This window comes from Martes martes (genome assembly GCF_963455335.1).
Source record: "Martes martes genome assembly, chromosome: 3".
In the NCBI taxonomy this organism is placed as follows: Eukaryota; Metazoa; Chordata; class Mammalia; order Carnivora; family Mustelidae; genus Martes; species Martes martes.
Window position 1 is genome coordinate 152611908 of NC_137890.1, and position 18732 is coordinate 152630639.

General features: G+C 54.6%; 1 protein-coding gene across 2 annotated transcripts; it reads left to right on the top strand.

Annotated features, from left to right (window-relative positions):
* The first annotated feature begins 5468 nt into the window (after positions 1 to 5468).
* RAB17 (RAB17, member RAS oncogene family) lies at positions 5469 to 18732 on the top strand. 2 transcript variants are annotated; one of them, XM_080799317.1, is made up of 6 exons: positions 5469 to 5667; positions 10054 to 10213; positions 14818 to 14969; positions 16335 to 16460; positions 17766 to 17859; positions 18067 to 18732. In XM_080799317.1, the coding sequence occupies exons 2-6, from the start codon at positions 10057 to 10059 to the stop codon at positions 18177 to 18179; spliced, it is 642 nt and encodes a 213-aa protein (XP_080655443.1). In that variant the 5' UTR covers positions 5469 to 5667; positions 10054 to 10056; the 3' UTR covers positions 18180 to 18732. The 2 variants fall into 2 exon arrangements, with proteins under 2 accessions (XP_080655443.1, XP_080655442.1); XM_080799316.1 differs by having other exon boundaries at positions 5498 to 5688.

The window sequence follows — 18732 nt, forward strand, 5'->3', positions numbered from 1 at the left end:
AAATCCAGCCCTTAGACATTTGTAGTCTGGTGGAGGAGACAGCGATAGGCAATCAGGAAAATATAAAGTATGTGAGCTGTTGTGTCAGGGACAAAAATACTGGGAGGCTGTAGGGTGGGGAGCCCCTGGGTCAGTGGGTCAGAGAAGGTCCCCTGCAGAGGGTGATGGGTGAGTGGGCCCTGTTATGGGTCGGACCATGGCCCCCTGAATGACATGTCCATGTCTCAACCCAGCGTACACGTGACCGTGACGTCATTTGGCGGAAGATGTAATTGAGTTAAGTAACGATCTGGAGATGAGCTCATCCTGGACTAACCAACCAGGGGGCCTGAAACCCAAGGCAAGTGTCTTTGTGAGAAGAGGAGGCTCACAGAGGAGGCCGTGTGAGGATGAGGCAGAGACTGGCCTGAGGCAGCCACAGCCAAGGGGACCCCCAGGGCTTCCAGCAGCCACCTCGAGCCAAGAGGAAGGCCAGAGACAGAGTATCCCTCAGAGGCTCCTCAGGGAAGTCCCTCTGCCAACATCTTCATTGCAGACTTCTAGCTTCCATAACTATTTCAAGCCACCCACTGTCCCCAGTTTATGGTCATTTCTTGCAATGGAAGCAAATACAGCCTTGAGATGGGTAAGAGGGTGGGTGAGCAGTGTGTGCACGTATGAGGAGACATTTCCAGGGAATCAGGGTCATTGTGGCCAGTGGAGAGTAGAGAACGAGGTCAGGGGTCACAGATGAGGGACACTGGCAGGGGGCAGATGACCAAGGCCTTCTGGGCAACAGTAAGGACCAGAGCTGCTGGTCTGGGTGAGATGGGGAACTTTGGACTGAACAAATGAAATGCAAGGATAGAGATGCCATCAACCAAGATGGGAAAGGCTGCAGGTAGAGTAAGTTTGGGGATCAAACCAGGAGATGAAGTTTGGACTCGGTAAGCTGAGAAGCCCAGTGGGCGTCTGAGGGACGATGCCCGGGAGGCAGTCTAGTGCAGGACTCTGGACTTGCCAGGGGTGGGCTAGGAGGGAGACCCCCTTCTGGGAACCATCGGCATACATGTAGCATTCTACATGCCTTGCAGGGTGGTGAGAGCAGATGGGGGGGAGGGGTGCAGGAGCTGGAGGGGGGACGGTGACCCCCAGGGTGTGCAGGTCCTGGACATGAGGAGGAACCGGCCAAGGGGACCTAGGACGATCTGTGGCTGCAAGGTGGGTCCAAAAAGCCACTAGAAGAAAGTGCTTGCAATGGGGGGCTGGCACTGACAGGGGTGAGGGCGGAGGGCTGATGGCCTGGGCAGCCTGGAGGCCACAGGATCATCGAGAACTTTCCAGAGCCAGGAGGTTAGGGGCAGGAGGAGTGGACCCAGCACAGAGGCCCATGTGGGCCCTGCAGGAGGGCGGTGGGGTTACTTGGGTGAAGAATTCTTCATCTCTGGATTTGGGACTGAGCCTTACAAGTGGGGGGCCCGATGACCTTCTTACCCCCAAGAAGGGGCACAGCGGGGGAAGGGTCCGTGGAACGGCCTTCTGGATGTGGCTCCCAGGGTGGGTTTGCCATGAGGGTGACCATGAGATCAGAACCCCAAGTCAAGGGTCAGCACAATGCCTGGCACATAGTAGGTGCACAGTAAAAGGTGCTACTTTATTTTTGTTATGTTTCCAGTCATTAGGAACTGGGCAAGGCCCCTCCATCCTCAGCCCTCTGGGCACCCACCGCAGACTCTGGGGGCTCGGACAGCGTCCCCTGTGGCCTCAACTCCTCTCACTGTGCTCTTCCGCTTCCCTTCAGAAAGCCCTCCTTCCGCGGGTCATTAGGGAAGTTTCTGGTCTGTCTTCCGTGTGTCAGACGTTTCCTCCCCGAAGGAGTCTGCCTTGCCCCTTGCCCTCCCACCTGGTCAGGTGAGCCGATCTCCCCTGCCTGCTCCCACGGGACTGTGAGGCCTGGTCTGAAGCTGAGGTGGTCGCCTCTCCCTGTGCAGGCCCCTGTGCTGGCCTGTGGGTCCTGGACGCCTCGGGGCCGGACTTTGCTTCATCTGCTCTGCCCAGCCTGTCAGGCAGCCAAGTGCCGGCCTGATTGCTGAGCTGAGGAATTTAACTGGTGTTCAGAAATCCCTGTTGGAATTTTCCGTTGAGATAAGCAGGGGTGAAGGTTTTGAGGCAAGGCAGGTGACCCTCTCTGCTTATCTCAAAGGCCCTAGGAGATAAGAACATTCTGGAAGATCTGTCCCGCAGCCATCCATTACAGAGTCTGATCCTTAACTCCAGCTCTGTAAGGAAGCCCGAGGAGGACGGGGAAGCACCCCTTCCCCCACAGATCCCCAGACAGGCCCACAGGGCACGTCTCCTGGGACGGGGCTGTGTTACCCATCTTGGCCACACCGGTGGCCTCTGTGCCAGGAGCTGGGGGGCCGTGGGGTCCAGGCAGGTCACTGGCAGTGTCCACTATGTGCCTTGATGACCGCGTCGAAAATCTCAGAAATGTTTCTGTGGCAGCGGCTCAGGTGTTGGCCATCTGATGTCAAGGAGGCAAATGGGTGGAAAGTTACGGAAGGTGGGTGTGCATGGGAAGGAGCCACAGGCGGTGGGGGTAGGGAGGGGGCTCAGGGAGCAGAAGAGATGCTGGAGTGGAGACCGAATAATCTGTCAGCTGGGGTGCTGCCGAGATTCTTCCGATGCTAGCGGGGTGCTCGGACCAGAGAATCCCCACAGGCCCTTCCGGCTTCAGAACTCCAGGATTTGGGCTTTCTTTCCAAAGGGGGAGTCTATGCCCGTGAACAGGTATGCTCCTGTATGTGGGCTGCTGAAGGGCCAGAGCCAAGTGGCATCTCTTGCTGCCAAGACAGGGAAGTGGATGAAACGCCAAGAGCGAAAGCTAGAAAGTTGGCACAGCTCTTTCAAGAGGATGTAAGCGGTGGTCACTTAAGTGACTTTTGCCTAGTTTCCACGACAAGCAGTGGCGATTAGGGTTATGGGGCAGAACATGCTCTAAGTGTCGAGCCTCCCTGTCCGGGAGTTTCTTTGTGCTGGAGTCTGACTGTGTCCACGGGGGAATGCATCTTCAGACTGACTGATTGATTTAAAAATTTTGTTTATTTGTTTGAGAGTGAGAGAGAGCATGAGCAAGGGGGGAGGGGCAGAGGGAAAGGGAGAAGCAGGCTCCCCGTTGAGCGGGGAGCCTGATGCGGGACTGGATCCCAGGACCCTGGGATCATGACCTGAGCTGAAGGCAGATGCTTCACTGGCTATGCCCCCCAGGCGCCCTGTTTCTTAAGATTTAAACATGAGTGCACAGGTTTCTCTTTCTTGGTGGATGTCTCTTTGTGGTGAGGTTGTCTTACAGAGATGAATGACACATTTGGGACCTTCTTGGGGAGAGGGTGTGGAGGGTAGTGACTGCGGAGCTCCGGTGGGAGGGACAAGGCCCCGTCAGGCGAAGCACGTGCAGGCTAACACTGAGACCAGAGAAGGGATGAGCTTCCAGACCTCATGAGGAGCTGGGTCCTAGCCTCTCACGGTGCCCCTGGGCCTTGTAAGTTGGAAAAGGGTCAGGTTGTTTGGGGTTGGCCTGAATCCGAGGACCAGTGGGGTGGGTCCCTACCACCCAACAGCAGTGTGCTGATGGGGAGCTTTCCCTCTGGGTCAGCTAGACAGGGTGTGGGCTTTAGCTCACACTGGGGTAAGCAGGATTCTAGTGTGTCTCTCAAGACGGCTGGCCCATGGTATCCACACCCACTGGGATCCCCTCTCCCTGAGGGTGCTCAAGGTTGTGCATACAATGGACATCACGCCTGAATTAGGTTGTGTGAAATGGCAAAGGTGAAGTGGGGTTTGCAGATGTAATGAAGTCCCCTTATTGGTTGACTTTGAGTTAATGAGAAGGGAGAGGTGCCTGGTGGGCCTCACCTAATCAGGTGAGCCCTTTAAAAGAGGGTCTGAAAGTCAGACAGACCCTCCCGCTGGCTTTGAAGAGCAGGCTGGCCGGTGTGGGAGGGCCCGTGAGCAGCCATGTGACAAGGACCAGGAGGTGGGTGGTAAGAACTGCGAGTGACCCCGGGAGACAGACAGTGGGACCTCACTCCTACAATAGCAGGGAGCTGAATTCTGCAAATGACCAGGTCAGAAAGGGCCTTGGCCTCCCAAGGGCCTGGCCGCAGCCTGTGAGACCCTCGGCAGAGGACCCAGGAAGCTGTGCCCCCACTCCTGGCCCACGGAAATGGAGAGACAGCAAACATGCTCATGACCCTCTGTTCCACAGCCAGGGAGGGATGAAGACTGGGCCTGAGCCTCCGGGTGGGACCCTCGGTAACACAATCTTGGTGCAGCTGGAGAGTCACATGGGAGCTGAGCCGACTCCAGAAATCTCTTCTCTGGACGAGGCCTGGCTTTCAAATCCATTGTCTGTCCACAGGCGCAAATCTCCCGCTTTGGGTCAGATGCTGGTTATTAACTATCTTGTCTCTGCCTTCCTGCCATGAAACTGGCGTCTCCCGCTCCTTCTGGGCCCCCTTCCTCCAACCTGCAGGAAGGTGGCCACTTCACGGGAATTCGGAATTGGACTCTCCATCTATGGCTTATAGGCCGAGAAACACATTGTCACCCAGACCTTTTGTTGCGGGTCTCAGGTTGGGGGCTAAGGAGGGCATTTACAAGAGGGTAGAGTTCCTGAGCCTCCCAAGTGGCAGGGCCCAGCCAAGCTTCCTGATGGCCCTCAGGGAGGTGGCCACACCCTGGAGGGAATGTGTGGAGGGGGGAGCACCCTCCGCCAGCCCCCAGAGGTGGTATAGGTGCAGCAGAGAGGAGCTGGTCCTGAAGGGGTGGTGGGAGGGCACCCCAGCAGGAACCCAGCCCAGGGCCCCTTCCTGCACATGCCCCATGCAATGCCCCAGAGAGGGACAGGGAGGGAGGAAACCCTGGAGGTCAGTGGGACGAGAGTCCCCCTCCGTCTGTCCTGCGGCCCGATCTTCCCATCCCTGGAAGGAGCAGTCAGGTTGAAGGGTGACAAACCTGGGAGGGGGCGTTAGAGAAACACAGCGCCTCCCCCGCTGTGGCATCCAGCCAGGATCCAGGTGTCCGAGCCCAGGACAGCTGCCCAGCTTGCCTCTGGCCCTGGGTGCCGGGACACACAAGAGCCGTCTCCCAGCTCTTTGGGGGCAGGAATAACCTCATCTGACCAAAATACATCCTTTCCTTCCAGGCTTGGAAGGCAACAAAGATCCGCGCTGCTCCCAGGAAGGAGCCAAGGGGAGACCCTCAGCTTTGAAGTGAGAGACAGATAACAAAGCTGAGACACTCCCTGGAGGTGGTTGACCCCCCGCACCCCAGATGGGAGTCTGGCTTCTTGCGGGCTCCCAGGTGCTCTCGCACGTCGGCTTCACCATCCAGCCTCCCGCCCTGCTCTGTCCCAGGTGACGCATGACCGTGGTGGACTTTGTCCTGGGAGCCTCTGGGGACAGGAGGAGGAGACCTGACCCAGGGGCAGGGGTGGGGCTGCCTCTTACCTGTTTTCTGTTGGAGCAGAACCTCAGTCTGTCTCCACCCAGGCCACTATCCCCTGCCTGCCTGCCTGTGGGTAGGGCAGGGGAAGCAAACCTTCCCGGGGGCCAGAGGAGGGAGAAAGGGGAGACATGTGGGGGTCCTGCAGGACCCGGTGATGACAAGCTGCCAGGCTTCCGGGAGGTGAGCAGGCCTCGGGAACACGTGAGTCGTTGTTTTAACTTCTGTCTGCTTGCACAGTGTGTGTGAGTGTGTGTGCATGTCTGTGTGTGTGTCTGTGTGTGTCTGTGTGTATCTGTGGGTGTCCGTGTATATCTGTGTGTGTGTCTGTGTGCACGTGTGTGTGAGGGTGTCCATACCTTTGCCCTTGTGGGCCCAAACAAAACGGCCAAGGGTGGGGTGAGGAGTTTGTTTTCCAGAGGACCAGAAGTGCCCTTGTTTGGATCCCCTGTGGCTGGCTAGGTTGGGTTCCCGGAAGGAGACTCCTGTTTATACGGTGGCTTTGGGAAAAGTCCAGCTCCAGGCCTTGACGGTAAACCGCTGGTGGGGGTGAGGAGCCAGCCCTTTAAGGAACCTGTCTTGTAGGGATCGGGGCGCCCAGTTAGTGCAGATCGGCCCGGGCATAACCAGCTTCTCAGTAATCTCCCTGTTCTTTATGCGCCCCTGGGCAGAGAGGACACCAGTGACATCCTGGACAGAAGACTCAGCAGAGCAGAGCCTCCCCGAAATGCCCCCAAATGCCCTCCCCTACCCCAAGAAAGGACCAGTTCAGATTTGCAATCCTTTCTTTTTCCCTTTGGTAGAAAAGAGATGAGCTAGTAAGAAATGTTAAAAAGGCCCTAATCAGGATGCTCCAGAGGGCGTCTCTTACTCTTAATCATGAATATTGCGTTCCTGAGAACATCTTTGTGTTTAGAAAGACTTCAAATAACCTCATCTCGATTAAATTCTAGAGGCTGGGTCAGAAGTCACATTTTCAATTTTCTCTCTGACCAGAGGGCTCCAGCCTGTGATTATCGGAAGCTTACAACATGTCATCACACAAAAAGTTGTACTCGAAAGTGCTTTCTGCAGTCTTATTTATTACCAAGAAGACAATTATGACCAAGGAAAAAATCCTGTAGTTGGGAAATGGGTTAGCAAAGTGGAAGAGCTGTAGGAATGTTCTGTGGTCAGTGAACATATCATGCTGAATGTGTGTGGAACGTACACAGCAGTGTGGAAAGCTGCTTTTTACGTATGGTTTTTTTTTTTAGAGGGAAGATACATCATTTTATGTTAAAGCTCTGGGTTTTGGTTTGCTTGTTTTAAGATTCATAGCCTGAAAACTAAGAAGAAAATGGGCAAAAATGCTTTTCCTGGTTATATTAAGGGTGTGGGATCTGGGGTGATTTTTTCATATTGACAATGATGTATTTATATTTATTGTAAAATACTATTTTTAAACAAAGAGATGTATCATTGCCAAAGGAATAAGATGCTGTAATGTGATATCGTAGGAATGGATCTTTCGTTCATAGCCCACCTGTTTTGATTAATTCACACGTGTCTTATGCTAAAGATTTTTTAGACTTAAGAGCTTTATTAAGCTGAGTGTATAAATAGCAAGGAACCCTTGAAGGGGTATCTTTAACTTCTCGAGAATGTATCACTGTAGGTGTGTTAGAACTTTGTGCAAATTATGGTCTGAATTAACGGGATGCCTGCTTCCAAACAGCAGCCGTTAAGTACTTCTGGTTAGAATCAAGGGAATAGCTTGGGGTAACGCCGAAAAGTTGGGACATTCCATTCTTAAAAGGATTTTTTTTCCAGCTTGGTTGAGCTGTAATTGGCATCCAACATTGTGTAAGTTCAAGGTGTGCGCCATGTTGATTTGACCCATTTGTATACTGCAATGTGATGGTCGCCATGTTGTTAGTGACCCCCTCCGTCCTATCTCATAGTTACTACATCTTTCTGGCCCCGAGGACATTTAAAACCTTTTCTCTTAGGGACTTTCAAGGACACAATATAGTATCATTAGCTATAATCTCTATGTTGTCCATTAGATGCCCAGAATTTGTTAATATTTTAACTGGAAGTTCGTACCCTTTGACTGGCATCTTCCCATTCCCCTTCCCCAGTCTTTGGTAACCAGCATTCAACTCTGTTCCTCTGAGTTTGGGGGAAAAAAAAAAAAGGCAGCACTTTATAAATTAGGGTTTGCTACTGAGCTGACTTGCCCTCTCAGCTGTGAGCCCAGGCTGGCGGCTCCCCGGGGCGGGCTGATTGAACCACTGTTCTTGATGTGGGAAACACAAAGCCGGTGTTCCCAGTACCTGTTGGAGATGCTTCTTCTGCTCAGCATTTTGGCAGGTAGCCCAGTTCATCACGATGCCAGCTCCCTGGGGTTGGACCAGCCATGCAAACCGCGGGGGTGGAAACAGTATGTCTGTCCAGTTATGGCTTTTTGCGGAGCCATTCCTGTGTGTGCATGGAATATTTATTGAGCACCTAGTATAAGCTCCATGATTATGGTCCTTGCTCTCCTGGGAAGTTACAACCCAGAGCATGTGAGAGTGTTAATAAAATAATTATATAAAGTGAATCTTATTAGAGGTTACAGTCCAGCAAGAGAGATAAGTCATTAAAAAATAATTTTATGAGTTAAGACAGAGTTCAAAACCAGGGTTATTTCAATCAGGAAGAGGGACAGGGGACTGACCTCGGGGCACGTGATGGCAGAGACTGTCTGTTTTATTAACTGCCGCTGCTGGGGACTGGATGTGATCGGGGTGACCGCTGTGGTAGGACAGAGGTTTGCATCCATGGGACAGAGACCTGAGAAGATCTAGCAGATTTCCTGGAAGCTGGCAGCTCCCCAAGTGACCCCAGGCTCTGCTTCAAAAAAACAGAGAGAGAAAACTTAAAATACTTTATCTTTCCAATCCTTCTCTAAAACATCACGCATCAACACTATAAGCATCATACTTAATGGTGAGACCTGTGAATCCCACATAAGATGGGCTTCCACACGCCTTCCCAAAAGTCCCCTCCACTGTGTCGAGCCCCCTGTCGTCAAGGGGCAGAAATGGCTCTGAATCCTTCTCTCAGACCCTGTCACTCCCCGGTCGCTTGTGCTGAGGACAGTCTTGTTAGTAGTTAGGACTCAGGGCTGCTTGTTCCTGTCCCCACCCCTTCCCCACTCCCAAGCTCGCCTCTACCCTTCCTGTCCCTGCAGGCAGACCAGACAGGGACAGCTGCGGGGTGGGGGTGGGGGACATGGTGTGCTTCTTGCTGCTGTTGCTTTTGTCTCCGTTCCCCTTGGAAGTTCTTTCCCTTCCTCCGTTCCCATTACCCTTGGGGGCCTCCCTCCTGCCCACGGAGTGAGGAGGTTGAGGAGGCTGTTCCCAGGACTGCCCACCCCCTTGTGGGTTTTGATGTTTTTTAGGGGAAGTTTTTCTTCCTAGAAGCGGCCCAGATCATAAAGGGAGACAAAGTGGGGACATTAGAACGTCACTGGTCCTAGTGAAATAGTGGATCTGGCAATGGTCTTCAGGGACCCCGAGCATCACCCCCAGAGCGCTTGGCCATTATTGGCCCTCTGAGGAAATGCAAAGGAAGCATTCTTGCCAAACGATGGCCTGTATCTGATCAGATTGCTGTTCGATCCGCCAGGCTAGAACAAATACGGGGTTCATAGGACATGGCAAGAACAGGGGATCCAATCAGCCAGAGGAAGACTGTGAAGCTGATTTCTTGAACAAATTAATTACAAAGAAACACAAGAATACTTGTATAGATACTGAGATTTGTAGATGGAACAACAGGACGCCTGGGGTTTGCTTCACACCCATCTTTCGTGGAAGGGGGTCTGGGGATGGGCGGGAACCAAGGTTTTGGAAGCGGAGGAGAGCGAGTGAGGCCCACTAGGACGGTCTCCGTTCCACGGTGGAGGGTGCCTGAAATTTTCTGTAATGAACAGATATGCAGGGTTTAGTCAAATTTATTTTGATCACAGAGCTGGTTTTCTCTACGGCATCCCTCACAGGTGCTGAGGCTTTAGATACAGCGGGAAAGACCAAAATGTTTTGAGGTCCTTGAAACACTGACTTTTTCTTAGGGAGATCCTAGATCATTTCAAAACACCAGCTCCAACCCATGAGCCTCAATGGAGAGAGCACATTGCCTCTCGGGCGATTTCAGTACTTTTTGGAATAAGTAATTTTTTTTAAAGTGAGAAGTAATGGGAGTGAGGACGACAAGGCAGCGTGATGGCCAGCATGCAAGGACTGTTTTCCAGGGTATGAAGTGCTTGAACGCAGCGGGTCCTGCTGGACACCTTCAGACATTCCTGAGCATTGCTCGCAACAAACCTGTCATGCAGGGACTGCTCGCCCTGCTTTGTGGTGAGGGAACGGGGTGCTGAGTGGCGCAGGGTCACCAACTCAGGCTGCTGCCTCGGACCCTGAGCTCCCTGCCGCTCAAGGCTGTCTGTCTTGCCCCAGGGAAGCGGGTCCGCAGGGGGGAACTCACTAGGATCATTTGGCGGCAGACATGCAACCTCCCGCATCTGCTGTCTCTTGGCAGGACATGGCACAGGCGGGACGGGTCCCCTCTCCTGGGGCTGCCCTGGACCAGCCCTGCGTGTTCAAGCTGGTCCTCTTGGGAAGTGGCTCTGTGGGCAAGTCCAGCTTGGCTCTCCGGTACGTGAAGAATGACTTCAAGAGCATCCTGCCCACCGTGGGATGTAAGTGACATGGGACAGCACGCCCTTGGTCGGTCACTAGAGGGGAAGCCAGGGCGATGGCCCAGGGGTGGGGCATTCCCACACTCTCCCGGGAACTCAGGTGGCGCCCAGCATGGCAGGGAAGGGATGAGGCCCCCCTTAGTCAGACACATGTGCCGTCCAGAGAGCGGTCTGGTGTCAGCTTAGCGGCAGCTGCAGGGGGCAGGGGTTCAGGGTCAGGGCCTTGGGCCCCTGGGGCATGGTGTGAGGAGTTGTTCTGGTGGACGGGGAGCCCAAGGGAAGGCCCCCTACGCTCGGCCACTCAGCCGCCCAGATAGGCCGACCTCACACCCTGCCCAGGGTCCCGCCTGCCAATGCTGCTCCCCTGGGTAGTGTCCTGAAGAGCAGCTCCCTTTCTGCCTGGTCTCAGTTTACTACCTGGCCTGGAATTGGGGATGGGGTGGCATGGAGGGAAGACCCACTCCCTACTTTTTAAAGAGGTAACAGGTTATAGCTCTTGGGGAAAAGGGCCTTTGGAGCATCTTCTGGGTCGTCAACTTCTGTCACACGCTGTTCTGGGGCTGGAAATCCTGTTTTTCACCTAAAATAAAAACTCAACACGTACTTCATGCCAGCCCTCCTGGGAGGTGGCCAGCATGGCCCAGGAGAGATCCCCCACTCAGAACCAGAGCTTTGGCCTCAGACTTGGACTCTGCCATGGACAAGCCTTTTGCTTGGCACTTAGTTGAGTCCACTCACTCACTCATTCATTCATTCACTCCCTCCCTCACTCATGTAGTGAATACCTGCTGGGCATGGCCTCTGTCCCAAGCCTGCACTAGGAGTGGAGGGTTCTAGAAGACGCCAAACAGGGGCACTGGACAGGGACACACAATGCTAACTTTGATGTGTGCATTAGCTACTTGGAAGCCCTGCAGTCTTCTTAGGACAATGACTGCCAAGAGTGCTGGAGGGACATGGGGGCCGAGAGACCTGCCAGGTCCAGGCCCACAGCACTCATGGAGAGCTGGGCAGAGAAGGGGTGAGGGGCTGGCTCCAGGAGGGGGTGAATCTCTGGAAGAGCTCATAAAGACAGTGGTTCAGGCTGGCTGAGGGGGCCCAGGGCGACCTTCTCCATCAGCAGGAAAAGTGACACCAGTCAGCCACGATACTGGACTGGACTTCAAAGAACACAACAAAGTCCTAAATCTGGCCTGGGGGGCGGGGGGGCTTCTGTGGAGAGCAGAGACCGGAGAAGGGGGCCTGGTCCAGCCAGAATCCGGTTGTGCCCATCATTTGCGTATCCTGCGGGGATAACTATGATGGTAGCACCTTGAAGCCCAAAATATTTACTGAAGGCCCTTTGCCAAAAAAGTTTGGGCCTCTGCTCTACCAGTGTGGGAGAGGGGGCCAGTCCCCTAGGAGGCAGTAGGCTGCCACCGTGCTCCCGTGGGAGAGGAGAGGCAGGGACAGTGGTGTGGACCCTCGCTGTGAGCCGGAGACTTGGCTCCATGGGACCAGCACCTGCTGGGTCCAAGGGGGTGGGTTGCAGTGAGGACCCTCCCTGGGGGGCAGGAGAGGGCTCCTAAGCACAGAGCCAGCTACGCCGAGGACACTGCAGTCACTCTGAATTAATGCGAAGTTTACTAACTTTCCCAAGCCTGGCAGACAGTGCTTCCCAGCCCACAGCAGGTACAGGAACGGTGGGCGAGGGCCTGTCTCTGCCCACAGATACTTGCATAGGTTCCTTCAGCAGGTCTGGGAACGTGCTGGCATCCTCCCTCGCACCCTTCAGAGGTTCTGTTGGGCTCAGGCGGGTGGGCAGAGCCTGCACTCAGGTCACAGTGGGGGTCTTCGCTTGGGGGGCAGGCCTAGGGGTGCTCTCTCCCCTTGTAGTCCTCTGCCTGGGCCCTGGACCAGCCTCATCCTCATGGGCAGCTTTGGCTGTCCTCCCCACTTTCAGGCTCGGGACCCTGCCTCTGCCTTGGGGCTGGTGCTTCGGGTCTTTGTTTCCTTCCCACTGTCCCTGGAGTGCGTATGTGTGCGGTGGCAGAAACCACCAGACAGGTACCCATGGAGCCGCGAGCCTCTAGCTGGGTCTGGCAATCGTTTATTCCAGCAGCTGCCAACCACGGGGCTAGAACTTCCTGACCCTTAAATCTCAGAGTTGACTTCACGTGCTTTATGACACCACAACCTGTGGAGGTGGCTGTCACAGTGGCTACATTGTTATAAAAATAAATAAAGAAAGGCAGTTAATGATTTTATTTATTATTATACTATGATGTTTATCTGTATATTATATTCTATAGGATTTATTCGTTATCATGCCATTATAATTAGTACATCATTGTATGTTATCATAAAGGTCGATCTTCCCACTTCAGACAAGGTGATGGAAGACAATCCCTCCTTTCAGTTATGTCTGTGTAGTCTGTGTTGTACAAAAGCCCTCCGAAGGCAGATGCTTCCATTGTCTGTCTGTCCCCTGGCTGGACGGGGTCTTCCGGGTCTTGCCCTGAGACAGCTGGAATGCTCGTGTCCCCAAAGCGGAACGAGAGTGGGAATCTCAAGGGAGCACAGCCCCCTGGGGGTCAGCCTGCTGAGGGGAGACCCGAAAAGCCTCCCCCCCCCCGCCCCGTGTCCCACTGCGGGAGAGCGCCTAGCAGGGGAGGCGGGGCAGCTCCAAGGGAGAATGCTATGGGGGGGTGGCTAGGGGCTTGAACCATGGGGAACTCCCAAAGACCCCACTGGGCTCCCCACAGAGCCCTCATCCTGGAGTCCCAACTGGCCACAGCCCGGGAATTCTCCCTGCTTCCTGCTGCTAGCCTGGCTGTCTAAGTGACATCTTTTGGAGCAATGGTGACATCTAGTGCTGGTGTGCGTATTTACTAGTGGGTCGCAGTGACCTGTGTGGGAGGGAAGGACAGCCCTCATTTAGCCTTGTCACCATCCCGGCCCTTGTCAGCTAAGCATTTCAGGTTCCCTTCAACCCCGACCCCGCTGATACTCTGTCCAAGGAAGGCAAATGTGGCCAAGAGGCTTCGATGAGCAGAATCAGCTTTTGGTGACATTAAAACCAAACAGAGCACCACCTCGTTCCTCAGGTCGACGTTTACAGAGATACTTTATAATTTGGGGCAATACAGTAAAGTGGGGGAAGGGCAATCTGTCATTCTTATGCCCTTCGCTGTGCAGATGGGGGTGCTGCGCAGCTCACCTGCCTCCAGGAGCCGCACCCCCCCCCGCATGCCTCCAGAGGATGGAGGTGAGACCAGGGCGGGGCTGTTGCTGGGGTGCCAGTGCTGAAGTCTGTGGTGGGACCAGAGGAGGCAGGAGACCCGGTCTGTGCTGTGACGGGACCACGATGTGTAAGTGCACCAGGTGGCCCAGCTCAATCCGCCTAAGGCCCCATGAAAGTGTGCCCATGTGTCACCTCCAGCTACGTATTCTAGAAACGGAAAAATTCCTGGTTCTTGGCCCGATCCCAACCCACCCCCCACCTTGAGACCAATATCATTTATTCTTCCTGGCTTTAGCTGTTACGATGTAGAAAATGTGGTCAGTGGGTTTCTGAACAAGAGAGATAATTAACGTGGGCTCTTTCCCTGATTGGAGCCAAGGGCTCCATGGGGCTGGGGAGGAAGTTTGCCCTGGAGAGGAGTCCAAGGGCCCCGGAGGGACCTCATGTCTCTCTCTGGGGGAGTCAATGTTCTTCTCTCTGTAAACACCCCATCACTCGTGCCTCATCATCGCTGGGACTGAAAGCCCTCCCTGCAAGTTTGTTGGGGTGCACGTGGATTGGAGCTCGACCAGCAGCCGTCATTCACAAAGCGGAGAAGGAGCAGATGGGAAGCTAGGGTTGCTGAACTGGGGAGGCTGACCCGAAGGTGCTTCCTGTGGGGAACCTGGCAGTGGCGGGTTTTAGAGAACAACCAAAATCAAGTTCAGGAATGTGATTGGACATGATAGAAGGATGTGGACAGAAGGCCACCATCCCGCCCTGTGAGTCAGGGAGAGCCCAGGGCAGGCAAAGGAAGGGGAGCTCCAGGCACAGACCCTGCTCTCCTCTCTTTTCTCGTGGTTTGACACCCACTGTGGGAAGGGGGCACCATTGGCTCGTGGTGAAGAAGAGGGCACCGAGATTTAGAAGGGTGGGAGACACAAAGAGGGAGACAGGGAGGGAGGGAGGAAGAGGGAGAGAGAGATCAAGGGTTCTGTGTCTCTTCCTATAAAGGCACTGATCCCACAGTGGGGGCCCCATCCTCCTGACCTCATCTAACTCTGGTTACACCCCAGAGGCCTCACCTCCTAAGACCATCACTTTGGGGGATAGGATAGGACATGGCCTTAGGAGGTTTTATCTGACTTCAGGTTTGTGGCTGTGCAGCGAAAGGCAGGATGAACAGGCAGACACCTGGGTGGGTGGGTTCTGTTCGGAGCCCCCCTGAGCTGGAGTCTTATACCAAAGAATCATGATCTCAGTCCAGACTCATCCCTTAGCTTCTGTTCCTAGCAGGGTGAATCATCCCCCGACATCTCTGCCTGCATTCTTCCTCAATGGCCCAGCCCGGGCTCTAAAGACCATGTCTTCTAAAGCCCCCCACCCTGGGCTTCTGTTTCAGGTGCATTCTTCACAAAGGTGGTGGACTTGGGCACCAAGTCTCTGAAGTTTGAGATCTGGGACACAGCTGGCCAGGAGAAGTACCACAGCATCTGTCATCTGTACTTTCGGGGCGCCAACGCTGCACTTCTGGTGTATGATATCACCAGGAAGGTGAGGCTCGTCTCGGACACGTTCCCACCTTCCTTTGCAAGACGTCTGCCTTCTGTTCTCCCAGGCGCAGGGATACTCTCTTCTGAAGGCTTCCCGTGACCAGCCCATGCTGGTGCTTTATGGTAAAACCACCACAACCAGTGGGCAGCACTTCTGTGAAAGTCGGTCACTTCCTCCAGGAAGCCCTTGCTGATAACCCATGATCCTGCTATTGCACTGCTGAATTTGTGCCCCTCCATGGTCCTCTCAGAACAGCCTGCATACAGCACCCCCATCTGCACTCCTGATGCCTTGGGGGCCCATGGCACCGGTGAGGGGTATGTCACGGAAAGAGCACACGGCCCCCGGCTGTACATCCGCAGGGTGTTGTCTGGGTAGATGCTGAGTACAAGTCAGCAGGTACTTAGAGCCGGAGGAGGGAAGGCAGGGGTCTGTGGGAGCTGATGGGGGGACACCTGACTCAGCCTGGGGTAGGAGGTACTTCCTGCAGGAAGGGAGGAAAGTGGGGATTAGCATGTTGGGGTTGGGGTGGGGTGGGGCAGGGAGGTGGCTGAGGGCAGGTGAGCAGGAAGAGAGCAGAGTCAGTGGGTGGGGTGGGCTGGGGACAAGCACGATGCCACGGGCTGCAGCGTGGGAGGCCGCCCACCTGAGCAGCTCAGCGGTGGTGGGGAGGGGCTCTGTGCAGGGGGGCTGTCATATGGCTAATGGGATCATATGCCTTTTTTTTTTAAATTTTTTATTTCTTTTCAGAGTAACAGTATTCATTGTTTTTGCACCACACCCAGTGCTCCATGCAATCCGTGCCCTCCCTAATACCCACCACCTGGTTCCCCCAACCTCCCACCCCCCCGCCCCTTCGAAACCCTCAGGTTGTTTTTCAGAGTCCATAGTCTCTCATGGTTCACCTCCCCTTCCAATTTCCCTCAACTCCCTTCTCCTCTCCATCTCCCCATGTCCTCCATGTTATTTGTTATGCTCCACAAATAAGTGAAACCATATGATAATTGACTCTCTCTGCTTGACTTATTTCACTCAGCATAATCTCTTCCAGTCCCGTCCATGTTGCTACAAAAGTTGGGTATTCGTCCTTTCTGATGGAGGCATAATACTCCATAGTATATTCGGACCACATCTTCCTTATCCATTCGTCCGTTGAAGGGCATCCTGGTTCTTCCACAGTTTGGCGACTGTGGCCATTGCTGCTATAAACATTGGGGTACAGATGGCCCTTCTTTTCACTACATCTGTATCTTTGGGGATCATGTGCCTTTTAACAGGATGGCCACCCGCCCCTGCCTGCTCTTTGCCGGGATAGCCGGTGACACCAACCATGGGGTTTGTCTGATGTGTTTTCCCCTTTGTCAGGATTCCTTCTGCAAGGCTCAGCAGTGGCTGAAGGACCTAGAGAGGGAGTCCCCCCCAGGGGAGGTGGTGGTGATGCTGGTCGGGAACAAGACGGACCTCGGCGAGCAGCGGGAGGTGACGCTCCAGGTAGCCCTGACAGTGTCTTTTTGTTCCCCGAGGGGCGAAGAGAGTGACCCCAAAACACACCCGCACCCTTCACTCCGTCACCCGCCCACTCACATGCACATGCACACGCGTCACACACGCTTGAACACACATGCATAAACACACAGGCTTCCCGCTTGACTTTCCCTTTGGGACAAAGATTTCTGGGCTCTCCTGGAGACATCAGGTCTAGAGATGGCGCTTCCCCACGTGGAGCATCACGTGATGGGTGATTTGGAAAGAGTATTTGGGGGCAAGGTCAGGCCGAGTTAGTTGGGGACACCAGGCCCTGGGTGGGGAGATTGGTAGGAGGCAGGTAGCCCAGCTCTGGGGGAGCGAGGGGCCTCAGGCGGCGGCACCCCTGCCCTGGGCTGAGCCAGTTCCGCCTGTGCAGGGAGGCCTCCTGGCTTAGAGCTTGCACTAACGGACACCCTGACACCAGGGCTGTAGACCCCACTGACCACCCGGGGCCCTGGGCCACCCCCTGATCTTTTCTTTATTCTGAGCTCCCACTAAGCACAGCTGGGCCTTGGAGTCTACACCTGGAGGTCCAGGTGCCAGGGACACGGGCGTCCAGCCATGGGGGCGACGTCGGGTGCTTTGGCCAAGGCAGGGACAAGAGGAGCACAGATTTCAGATGAATTTTTTCGCTCTCATTTTTAAATAATTTCAGAATTACAGAAAGCATTGCAAAAGTACTACAAAAAGGTCCTGTCTGTCCTGACCCCCCAAGCCCCCACTCTCGGTCTTCCCGAATGCTAAGGTTTCACATAAACATTGAATCCAATCAGAAAGTGGACATTCCTACAATAGTACAAAGTATTCATCTTTCTCGGATCTCAACAGTTTCGCACTAGCACACTTACATATCACTCCCTGCAGTGCTACCCTGGGCGGAAAGCCAGGAGGGATCCCCAGAATCAGAGCCCAGATGCGCACCCCACCAGGAGCTCTGCCTGCTTCCCTTCCATATTTCCTGCCTTCTCACTTGGTTTTTCCCCCATGTCAGAGCCCCCAGGTGCCAGAGGGGAGATGTGAGGGCAGGGAGCCACCAGGGGAAGCTGGTGCCGGGGCTCTGCTGGGGTGGGGGGCCCTCATGGAGGGGCGAGTACCTTTCCGCCTCCCCACCACCCTCCTCCCACCTCCCCAGCCCTGGGCCCCTCCAGGAGCACCACGAACCAGGACAGAGGAACCCTCACTGGTTCTTGGGTCTTTGAAGGCAGCTGAGTATTCCTAGGAAAGTGTGTTTTGTAACCAGCATGGGAATTGTTTTGCTTTTTCCCGCAGGAAGGGAAAGAGTTTGCGGAGAGCAAGAGGCTGCTGTTCATGGAGGCCTCAGCCAAACTAAACCACCAGGTGACCGAGGTCTTCAATGCCGTGGGTGAGTGGTGGAGCCCCCAGGAGAGCCAGGGTGGGGTTGGGGCTCAGCTCTGGCTTTGCTTCTTGGCTCTCCTTTCTGGTATCCCGGGACCCAGCAGAGTGTCTCCAGGGGCCCGAACTTGGTGGCTCTGCGTAAATGTCAGGGAGGGTGGGACCTGGGACAGCCTGGTGGGCTTTCTCCCAGACCACTCTCCTCTGCCCTTCGCAGCCTGGGAGCTCCTGCAGAGAGAAGAGAGGAAGGAGGGACGGCAGCAGCGCGGAGATGCAGGGCTGGCTCTGAATGGGGCATCTGCCGGGCAGGCCAGATGCTGCCCCCACTAGCAACAGCCACGTTAGGGTGGAGGGCCCGGGGAGCGGGTCCCCCAGGCCCAGAGGCTCAGCAGGGGGAGCCACTCCCTCCACCAAGGATTTGAGTCGCCTTCAAACAGGCTTGTTCCCTGAGTCCCAGAGGTTCTGGAAGCTGGCATCCCCCAGTTCCCACTTCCCAGAGCCGGTGGGAATCGTTCAGAGGATCTGGGGCTAGAGGGCTTCTAGGGCCGATACAGAGAACATTCACCTTTTAGCATTTGTGGGCTCTGCTCCTGGGCTCCCAGGGAAGCTGTGCTTTAATACTTACCAAGGTCAAAGTAAGTCGGCAAGACCTTTCCAAAGCTTGGGCTGCATTTCTGCCCCAAGCACACACTGCATTGGCTTCACGGGAAAAAAACCCTACAAGGAACATTCTAAACATAAAGATAAGGAAAAGGAAACACCTCCCTGGTTCCTGAAAGATTAAAGTCCTATAACCTGGCACACACTAAAACCAAGATAAAAATCTGTAACTTTCTGGAATGTCCTTTGTCGCGATGATTTGTGACTCTTTATGCAGAAGACA

Excerpts from the sequence above, each read along its gene's own strand:
- RAB17 (XM_080799317.1), top strand. The coding sequence starts at position 10,057 with ATGGCACAGGCGGGACGGGTCCCCTCTCCTGGGGCTGCCCTGGACCAG. Across the intron at positions 10,214-14,817 it reads CATCCTGCCCACCGTGGGAT|GTGCATTCTTCACAAAGGTG; the intron begins GTAAGTGACATG and ends CTTCTGTTTCAG. Across the intron at positions 16,461-17,765 it reads AGCGGGAGGTGACGCTCCAG|GAAGGGAAAGAGTTTGCGGA; the intron begins GTAGCCCTGACA and ends TTTTTCCCGCAG.